Here is an 11,406-nt window from a genome sequence, read left to right as displayed (position 1 = left end):
CTAAACTTGCTTATGGAGATGATTTTAAATGTTCTAGAAATGTTGCCTGAGCAGAAACAATGGGAAAGAGCTTTCTAAGCTCGTCTGGTCATGGGGATCTTGACTTAAGGAAATGAAATGTAATATAGAAACTACAATACAATAATAACAAACTAGATTTGTATCTACTCTCAATACCTGACTTAATCGCATAATCAGTTTCTCCTCTTTAGAGATCATCTGGTAAGAAATATGAAATAATTTATAATAGACACTCCTGTATCAAAGTAAAAAGATCAACCAGTTCCCTCAAAAAAGCATAAAATACTCTTCAACGATAATTTCTTCCAGCATCTAAAGTCCATTTAATGAGTTATGCACAGAATCTCAATATTTTTCCTTCTGACCATCTATCGACTTTATAAATTTTCACATTTGTAATGATGAGAGACTTCTCAAATACAATTTTATGTAAATAAAAATGCCCCGTAAATGTAAAGTGGGTCTAATTTGCATATATTCAATGTATTATCTTGAGCAAAATAACTCAATTGGAAAATAACTTTTCCATAGGTTTTAAAAGAAAGTCTTTAAATCTTTCCAATATCTTACAGTAAAAAAATTCTATGAAGATATCAAAAGACGGTCACGAGGACTTTATTTCAGCACATTTAAATATGATTGCATTTTTAGTGACATTATATTATATTTAAAGATACATTTATTCCAGAATATTTTAGGTACCATCTTGTGAAGGTGCTTTCTGTAAGTATGAAATAGAAAATTGCTTTTCTTTTTCCTCCCAAATTTTAGGAGATCTACAATTGAAGTGTATCTTTCTTGCCCCACTTCTAGTGAAAGTAACAGTAGTTCTGATTCTTCAAAGGAGATAAATTTCTTCAACCAAATGCAAGAACAGTACTTCCTCCCCAGGCTCATGCACTGTTTTCCAATCTCATTCAACTGGAAAATAACTCAAGCCTGATTGCTAACATGTCCCTTCAGAATTGATTGCCAGGAAAAATGTGCAAGAGGTCCACAGATGTACCCTTCACACAATTCTCGGATCTGCCTTTGTTTATACCTTGCAAATGAACAATGATAATGCATTCAACTGAAGAATTTGCCATTTCAAAATAACTGAATCTTATATGAAAAAAGAAGGTAATTTTTAATGTTTTAACATTAAAAGTTAAGTTTACAGCTGTGATGATGGGCAAAATGTACCCAATATACCCAATAGAAGACACACTATAAGGAACCCGACAGCTTCAAATTACAAGTTGAATGTCTATCTAGTTGGTTTAATTCCAGATACTAAAATAATTAAAGAGAACAGCTGAATATATTTTTTCTAGTGTAACAATCAAGAGGCCGATTTAAGCGAATGGGACTTGCCTTTGAGAAGCCATTTATTTATATAGCCTACAGTCCAAAAAAACAAAACAAAAAACCCTATCATTTTCAGGATGTCTTATATAGGTTGTAAGTCATTTATATGAAGCAAACAAGTAATTAAGCTCTTATGTGTTATTTCTCATATATATTTCATAAGCCTAGACTATTATGATAGGACAGCTGCTCTTAAAAATAATGGTCCTGATGAACTGAAAGATTGAGAAATACTTTGAGCACCATCAAAGACTCAATGGGCATGGTATGCTTTTTTTACTTTAAATGTGTTCCTCGATAACTGCTATCATGTAGAATCCAAAGTAAATCACATATCTATCTATATCTATCTACTCTGGCTAATTGGCACATTACCATAAGCTTATTAACAAAGACTAATTTTCAATCATTTTTCTTAAGTTCTCAATACTTTTATATAAGTTTAAATGAAGAGATGTGTTTGGATGTCGCTTGTTTTCTAGCGAGTTATTATTTAAAAATTAGAGATTTCACATAAAAATCGGGGTCTCTTAAAAACTCCTGGTCTTTAGCATAATGTAAAAACCTTTTTATTTCTTCTTTAAGAACCTTCCTTGTTAGCTTACCACATTTCTGTGTCATTTCCTTGTTTTTATAGGAAGCTGCAATCATTAAGTATACAGTCAACTAAGACCCTGAGACAGGAGGAGGAACTCCAAACAGCTCTCATCTCCATGACAAAGAGATTGGATTAAATGACCTCTAGGATCTGTCAGGCATGTGATTTCCCCTAAGTAAAAATGACCTGAAGTCACAGCTGTACTCTGGTATATAACCTTCCCCCAGGAAATGTAGGACTAGACGTATCTTCCTATCTAGAAAATCATCTGTCTAGATGATGACCTAAAACGTCCAATTTTGTCTATTTCACTTAAAATATCCATGCATGGGGACATCTCAAGAATATTAGCAAATATTCAGAATTTCAATAAGAAAAATTACAATTACTTTCTGGTTTCAACTTGAGTTTTAGGTTTTGGGTCAATGTTACAGATTCTTCATTTCAGGAAGTATTTCTATATTAACGTGTCTATTTCAATTAAAATATTCGAATGGGGTAAGTTTTTAAAAAAATCATACATTAGTTAATTTTTTCTTAAATCAAGTGCTATGCAACCCATGTTATAGGCAACTGAAAAAGATGCTAATTGGGTCTACTCAAACAGAAGGCCTAGGTCTCTCACTAGTCTTCAAGTACTTTTTTTAAACCAAGCTTTACAATTCATATTTCAGTTTGCAAGGAATTTCTATTTAAATATTTATTTATGAAAAATCCAAAAATTTGACTCCAATTAGAAAAGTGACTCAATTTGACTCAAAATAGGAAAAAGTCATGATGATTGCTTCAGCACTTCTTCTATGTGCCCAAAAATGCTGGGGTCTTCAATTGTAGGTGTTATCTGGAAAGAAAATAGGATTCAGATGAATGCCCTTCCTTGAACCCCTTCCATCTCTCAACAATCAACAATTACCGCATTCCCCATCATCTGATAAAATGCATATGGAAATGTTAAAAAAAAGAAAGGAACTCCAAATTTAATATTTTAAAATGTATATATAGGGGCACCTGGGTAGCTAAGTCAGTTGAGCGTCTGCCTTGGGCTCAGGTCATGATCCCAGGACTGGGGATGAACTGGTGTTGGGCTTCTCGCTCCATGGGAAGCCTGCTTCTCCCTTTCCCTCTGCCCCTCCCCCTGCTTGTGCTCTTGCTGTCAAATAAATAAATCTTTAAAAAAATAAAATGTATATGTAGTCTTCCAGAGTAATAAACTGTTCAGTTAGCAGAACTATAGGTCCTAAGTGGTACTTTCTCTAGAATCCCTCTAATAAGCCTTTCTATGTGCCTTTATAGAAATACATTTTTTTGCATTTGTTCATACAACTACTATTTACTGCTGCGTCACCTTCTATTAGATCTTGAGGATTAAAAACATGCATATCTATGCATGTCTAAAGCCCACAGAAATTAAAAGAATATATATACTTGAATCAGCCTAATGTTTTCCATAATAATTTTCACTCAAAACAGGAGGAATAATTGGCAAATGCATCAATTAGAACTGTTAAGCGTATATAAACCCAGCCTCAATTGTTTGCTTTCTCATTCAATAATAGACATAAATGACTACAATGAAGGAAGTTGTGTCTTTAATTCAGTAAGACTGCGTTTCCACAAGTTGTTTAAATTTAACTGATATACTTACTAATAGTGAAAGAATTTCCACACACTGGCTACTATCATCTCAAAGCATATGCTTTTAATTAATCTGTGTTTCCACAACCCGCATTCCTAGAGAGCAGCTATGTAGTTTCCTTAACATTAAAAAATATACATTACTGCCAAAGAAGTGGGGAGAAACGTGTCCGAACATTCTTGATAATTCACCTTATATGGCTTGCCATTGACAAGGGCAGACAGGGCCGACCTGGGAATTTTGCCGGACCTCGTCTTGGGTAACTGTTTGACAAACACTGCATTTCGAAAAGCAGCCACAGGGCCAATGCTCTGTCGAACGTGTTTTACAATTTCTTCCAAAACTTGTTCCTCTGTTGTATTTATATCTAGGGAGAGAGTTCAGATGATAAGCCAATTAACCTTAGTGAATCATTCAGGGTCAAACACCAGGGAGGACAAAGACTTCTTACCTTTTCTCAACACGCAGAGTGCTAAGGGGACGTGACCTTTCAGAGGATCTTCCTTGCCAACAACAGCACAGTCGGCCACAGTGCCATGGGAAAGGACTGACTGTAATAAGGAAAAGCATTCATTTAGAAAAGATGTGTGTGTACATATATTGTGTATAGACATACAAACATATATATATTCATACACACACACACACGCATGTAGATATGTATTTCAATTGGGAAAAAAGTACATGTCCGAGAACTCAAAACCTATAGCTGCCTGTGTGGAAATTACTACTGATTCACAATTCTGATCATTACAACTGGGGTGAGTGAATGGTTAGGTCCCCCTTGGTAGTCACTCACTAGAGGCTAGCAGTAATTAAGACAAATCGCCTTGTTTACCTGGAAAGTAAGGGAATTGTTTCTTCATCTCACTTGCTCATTAACGAAGTCAGGGCAAATAGGCAGTGGGTACCACATGGGAACAAATTGCATCCGAAAACAGATGACCTCATGGTGATGTGGCTTTAGTGCTGGCTACCATAAGTGCACTTTCCAGAGAAATCCAAGGCAGCCCCATGACTAAACAGTGATTTTATTTCTGTATCTGCTACTGAGCCATGTGCAGAGCATTTGTTTTATTGAGTGACCACCCATCCAGAGAGGATTTTCTGACTTGAAAGTAAAAGCTGGGCATGGCATGAAGCCCTGACATCAGATAATCACCCCTGTGGAGGAATCGTTTTCATACTGCTTACCCTAAGCTCTACATATCTTAAAGAACAAAGCAGCTATCTATCTGGAATCACAAGAACCTGCAGAGTAACCACATGAAATACAGAAGCTTAGGGTTAAAAAAAAAAAAAACAACACATTTCTGCTATGATGGTACTTTTAAAAATGATTGTTCTATTCTGAGAGAGTAATAGACTGCAAATCTCTAATACCTAGAGAAAACAGTGTCCAATATACTGACAGCTCATTTGGCACTTCTCTCTCTCTCTCTCTCTCTCTCTCTTTTTTTTTAAGATTGTATTTATTTGTTCATGAGAGAGAGAGAGAGAGAGAGAGAGAGGCAAAGACATAGGCAGAGGGAGAAGCAGGCTTCCTGCTGGGAGCCCAATGCGAGACTCGAGACTCGATCCCAGGACTCCGGGATCACAACCTGAGCTGAAGTTAGGCGCTCAAATGCTGAGCCACCCAGACGTCCCTCATTTGGTACTTCTCATTCTTTCTTCTATTCATTCTTTCAACAAATATTTACTAAATCCTTCTATGTTCCAACCACTGCACTAGGCTCAATGTGAGCAAAAAGAGGTAGAGCACTGTCTCACAGTGCTTACAGTCTAATGGATGAGACTGTTTGCTAATAAACACGACTACTTAATATTAAGAATATTTAATATAAAAGTGACAAGGGCTCTGGGGAAATACCTTGGTTTTTATATGAGAACTACAGCAAAAGCAGCCAGAAAACCCAGGCTTTTATATGAAATATAGGGCAAAAGCAGAAGCCTACTAGTCTCAGAAAAACCTTCAGGAAACGACAATGAGCTCAGGCCTACAGGATGAGTAGACATGGGTTAGGCAAGGTGGAGGGGCAGAGCAAAACCCTGAGGAAGGACTTGGCACAAACCATTCAAACCTGAGAGAAGCTAACATTGCTGGAAAGCAGAGAGCAAGACTGAGAAAAGTGCAAGAGGAAATGAGGCTGCAGAGGTAGAAAGGGGCTGTGCTAGGGACTTCCAATTTATTTTAGTAGCATTGGAAAGGAAATAAAACACTTTCAGGAGTTGAGGAGGAGATACAAGATCTTTGTGGATTTTTTTTAAGAGACTTTATTTTTAAGAGTAGTTTTAGATTACAGCAAAAATGGAGGAGAAAGCACAGAGTTTTGCTATATGTGTCCTGCCGCCATATATGCACAGCCTCCCCCCCCCCCAAAACCCCTCACCAGAGTGGTATATTTGTTAGAACTGATGAACCAACACATCATTCCCACCTTAGTTCATCATTTACATTAGAGTTCACACTTGGTGTTATATACTCTATGGGTTTTATGACATATATCCACCATTATATTGCATTTTTCAGAATACTTTCACTGTCCTAAAAAAAATCTCCTGTGCTCTGCTTATTTATTCTTACTTCTTGCCAGCCCTGGGAAAACATTGATCTTTTCAGAGCCTCCAAAGTCCTTTTTCAGAATGCTGGAATCATAAAGTATGTATTCTTTTCAGATTGGCTTCTTTTACTTCAGAGTGTATTTTGAAAAACAAACGTACTTTGGGTTCATCATGGAGAACAAAGAGAGGATTGTTATGGGTGAGTATTACAGTTTATTGAAATTGCCCATGAGGCTACCACAGTAGTCTAAGGCTATGACAGGGGGTAATGAAGACTCTATAGCTTCTTCAGAGGTAAAAAAAACAAAAACAAAAACAAAAACAAAAAACAAAAAAACCCACAATTTTATGATAAATTGGGTATGGTGCAAGAAGAAAGAGAAGAGAAATTAAGAATGATTCTGTGGTTTTTTTGGCTTGAATAACTGATTGGATAGTGGTACCATTTTCTAAGCCAGAAAATTCTAGTAAAGGCTAGACTTGGAAGGCATGATCATGTATTAAGTCTTGGAGAGATTCCACTGAAGCACCTTTGAGATATCCAAATTGAGGCAGTTGAATCTGATGGGAGTCTTAATTTAGAGATGCACATTTAAATGTCATTAATGCATAGATGATAAAAACTAGACATAGATTTGATTATTTAGGGAGAAAGCAGTGGGAAGAGTGAAAGTCCTAAGGAATGGATCTAATGGCTACATGAAAAAGGAGAAGCTGCCCAACTAGACTAAAAAGGCACAGCCAGAGAGAGGAGAAAAACCGATGGAATCTGGGACATGCCACTTTCAAGTCCCAAGTTTCCATGAAGTCTTCTTTTAATTATGCCAAGTTGAGAATGAGCTGTCTGTCTCTTCTCTGAGTTCCTGGAAGACTCAGTGAACTACTAAACTGGTGCAAGCTCCATGCCCTACCTCGCACTGGCCCTAATTAAACATAGAAATCAACATCTCCTATATCCTATTGTTACCATCCACTTTGAAATACTGAGTTGTAAGAATTGCCATCCACATAGTTTTTGACTCTTACGCTGCTGAGGATAGTATGTGTTAGATAAATGATTTTTGTGCTATACATTTTATTAATTTCATTGCTGAGACAGAGATGTGCACCTCATCTTCCATCAGTTGGGCTTAACTAAAAAACTTCTGTAAAACACTGACTATCCAGACCATACAACACAATCTTCTCCTAGTGCTGCAATCTGAACTTTCAACGTGCTTCCAACAGCTTTCCCATTTGCTAAGATTTTATTTATGTTTCAGGTCCATATGCTTCGAGACAAATTTCATTGCCAGAGATTTGTACTGGTAGTTAGTATAGTGAGTCACAGTCTTTGGAAGAGAATATTTTGTCCATAGCAGATAGGATATAGACTTGGTGGGCCCGATGCTGTAATTCCGGTTGAGGAGTTCCTTAATGAGTGGAGGAAAAACTTTTACCTGCCTACCCAGAGTTTTGACTGTCAAAAAGAAAAATATATATATTAAATTTTTCACTGGTGTCAGAAGCCTTTACTACCTTGGTTTTTAAAATGACAATGTAACTGTTCAAATTACTATTTAAAAAAATTGATTATCCAGATATTTTGTCACCTAACCAGTATAACTATAACTTTAACTAAATCAAAACACCAAACCTTCTAGTTTGTCCTTATTTCACCTTGTTGTTTTCATTTCGCCATGTTTCCACCCTCAGTGTTAGTATGTTTAGAAGTGGATGGGAAAATGCTGACAAGTTTTCCATACAGGTAGGGTATTTTATTTTATTTTACATATTTATTTATTCATGAGAAACACAGAGAAGCAGAGACATAAGCAGAGGTAGAAGCAGGCTCCCCTTGGGGAACACGATGCAGGACTTGATCCCAGGACCCTGGGATCAAGACATGAGCCAAAGGCCACTGAACCACCCAGGTGCTCTGGGCAGGGTATTTTAAAATCAGAAGTAATACATAACACAGTTTTCTTCAGTATCAAAGCTTCACATTTTTTTTGCCTCATTTGTGGCCAAATTCTTAAAAATCTGTGAACATAATAATTTACCAGAATTGTATATCATCTGTAAATGAGGTTCATTATTATAATGGATAAAATACTATATTAATCTATCAATGTTAAAAAGATGCCATAAAGGGAAGGAGACAGCTTTCTATGTTGGCTCCACAAATAATATCTACATGCCAAATTATGATTTCAACAACTGAATCATTAAAAAGAAAAGCACCAAAGTATGTCTTGGCAACATGTAAGGAACAGGAGCCAAACAAATGTCTTATGGGGGCAAAAATATCAAAAGCCACTTTTATATATTTCCTCCACATAAAATCCATAAAGCATCTGTGATTAACTGGCAGTTAAGATCTGAAAAAATGATACAACTTGAGGGGTAAAAACCACAAACGTGTGCAATAGTTCCAACTTACAACTTTTCATCTTTAGGGTTGTGTGAAAGTGATACATGTGCAGTAGAAACTGTACTTCGCATTTTGAATTTTGGTCTTTTCCCATGTCAGCAGTATGCAGCGCACAATCCTTTCTTGTGATACTGGGCAGTGGCAGGAAGCCTTAGCTCCCAGTCAGTGATCACTGTGTAAACAACTGAAACACAACCACTCTGTACCCATACAACCATTCTGCTTTCATTTTCAGTACGTATCAAGAAACTACATGAGGTATTCAACATCTTATTATGAAGTGTCCTTTGAGTTAGGTGATTTTGCCCAACTGTAGGCTAATGGTGTTCTGAGCATGTTTAAGGTAGGTTAGGCTAAGTTATGATGTTTGGCAGGTTAGGTATATTAAATGCATTATCAATTTATGATATTTTCAATGTATGATAGGTTTACTAAGACGTGATCTCTTTCTCAAGTTGAGGAATATCTGTATAAATACAGATGATAGGGTAATACAGATTACAGGGTAAATGGGCCTAGTAAGTGCCTGTCAGTTGTTGTTTCTGGAGTACTGTCATTTTTGTGTAAATTTTAATGGATTTCAAAGGTTCTTTGCCTTTAGTGGCTGAATTACACAGATTTCTCAATTATATTTTTAAGTATTTTAATATTAGAAGTATTAGTTTAAATCAAGAACCTACATAAGATGCAATGAGCCAGTCTTTGGCAAGAGATTGTCTCTGCAGTGGGAAGAAGAAGAATGCTTTTTCATTGCCTCTGATATTGGAGTCATCTAAGAAACTGTCAGATTCTGCATTATCATCAATATTCATATTTGTACTCAGGAAAATATTCAGCAATTGTACAACTATTTAAATTCAGTAGTCATTTATTGCTGGGCAGAACTGAAATTACATAGCATCTTTGTTGAATACACATTTTATGGAAATATATTCAATCCTGAAGAACTCACTCCTAAAAATAGCAAACAAAATAGCTAACTTGGAAAACAAACAGAGAAACTTTGGTTCAAATAACTTTCCAAAGGGCAAATTGCAATGAACACTGCCCTAAGCTTTAAGTTCCGTTTTTAAACTCCAGACTTCCAAGTTCCCAAGGATACCAGTAGGATTACTTAACAAAATGAAACTTAAGTTACAGGTGAAAGAATGAAACCAGAGAGCTTAATTTGTTCCCTGGAAGTGTCTTTGCATGAAAGCCTGCCCACAACAGTGAAAGAGACCCAAGCATGAAGGACCACATTAGCTCCTAGGAATTTTGGCTCATAAGATCTGAACTAGCAGATTTCAGACCCAATTTTCCTTAAGGAAAGGACACTTTGAACTTCCACCAAGTGTCCCGAGTGTCTAGCTAGATGTCAAGCCTTCAAACATTAATCAACCTTTCAAAAAGAGATGATTACTACTTAATAGTTACAGAAGGCCCTTATATGTGTTGAGATCTGCAAGGATAAGATCCTCTCAATTCATGAAAGCTATTCCAGAACTCTATTTTCTTATGATGAGAACAAAAAAGAACATACAGTTTCCCGAAATGTTTTTAATGTTGTAATTTTAATAGAATTTCTGTTGGATTCAGTCTTATGTAAGGTAAAGCACTTGTCATGTTTTAATTAATTAATTTATTTTTTCATATTTTAATTTAAGAAACTGGATAGACACAGATTTTCACTATCTATGAAAACAACATCCAGTCTAATTATTACAAATGAGGGTCCCATGAATTAAGACCCTGAAGTCCTATTTCAGAAACTCAAAGTAGAAATCCAGCATTCAGAATTGACAATTAAGAATCCTAGTCAGAGTCCTGGAAAGCATTTACATAGAAAGTAAGGTTTGGGCATTTTAAAAGTTGGTTATGTCATCAATGAGAACGTTTCACATACATATTAGTTATCAACGTTAAGCAATTTTGCTAGAGGTGGGGGAAAAAAAAACAGGAAAGAATATTAGTTTAAAACTCTTTCACAGATGCCAATATAAAGAAGACAAACCTGATAAGAACTGAGGTATTAACTTTCTTATTAGACATAAATATACAATAGAGTTAATCATTTAATTCACATAAAGGGAGTCATTCACTTTAAGAAGGTTTGAAGGCTGACGGGTGTCCTATTATGTGCTGTGTGTGACAAAATTCCTGTTGGAAACCAATGATTCTATTACGCTTTTTTTTTTTTCCAACTTTATCATTTTACTGTCTACCTTCTGCCTGTTTCATTCTCTGATTATATACACTGAGAAGGATGTCAGTAGAAACGTATTAAAGCATATATTTAAATAGGTTGATACTTCTCTTTTTTTGTTCTAAAAATAAAACAGAACCAAGAACTTTGACTGATAATAAAAGCCTTGCATATGTAATCTCCATATTTTGATTAGCTGAGTCTGCCAGAAATGCAGGTGAATATTAGAGGCAATCTCCTGAAGGCAAGAAATTAAAAGTTCATGCAACCAGAACCACCTTTTGCCCACACCCCAAAACACATGAAGGTTGAATTTCAATTTTAGGTCATTGCAAAATTCAGAGTAGGCTAAAAATAAGGTAATATTATAATAGCACACAAAGCCACATATTCCAAAATATTATATAAAATATTTTCCTTTTACTCAAATAATATTACATTGTAGCACACGCAAAGCCAACATAACAAGAGGTGTTAAGCTATTTGGTTTTCCCTGATGATAAATAAGTATGACTTTTAAAGAAGGTGACCATCTTTAAGTTATAAGAAGGAGAACTCAACTTTGATTCTGCATGCTCTCATCTCTGAGTTATTTTTAAGCATTTTCTTTCATTTAAATTTCAGTTTGCTCTATTCCATTT

General features: G+C 35.8%; 1 protein-coding gene across 3 annotated transcripts in view; it reads right to left on the bottom strand.

Annotated features, from left to right (window-relative positions):
* Window positions 1–320: 320 nt before the first annotated feature.
* The window catches only part of ACSS3 (acyl-CoA synthetase short chain family member 3), a 141,669-nt gene continuing 130,583 nt past the window's right edge, over window positions 321–11,406 (bottom strand). For all 3 annotated transcript variants that reach the window (XM_072724503.1, XM_072724502.1, XM_072724504.1), the window contains 3 exons: window positions 4,057–4,156; window positions 3,797–3,972; window positions 321–2,810 (listed from right to left, as the gene is read on the bottom strand). In XM_072724503.1, coding sequence (XP_072580604.1) covers window positions 2,742–2,810; window positions 3,797–3,972; window positions 4,057–4,156 — 345 coding nt within the window. In that variant the 3' untranslated portion in view covers window positions 321–2,741. The remainder of the gene's footprint in view (window positions 2,811–3,796; window positions 3,973–4,056; window positions 4,157–11,406) is intronic.

Source organism: Vulpes vulpes, chromosome 10 (assembly GCF_048418805.1).
Source record: "Vulpes vulpes isolate BD-2025 chromosome 10, VulVul3, whole genome shotgun sequence".
NCBI lineage: Eukaryota > Metazoa > Chordata > Mammalia > Carnivora > Canidae > Vulpes > Vulpes vulpes.
Note: the sequence above shows the minus strand (reverse complement) of the source record. Positions and strands in the feature narration are given on the sequence as shown.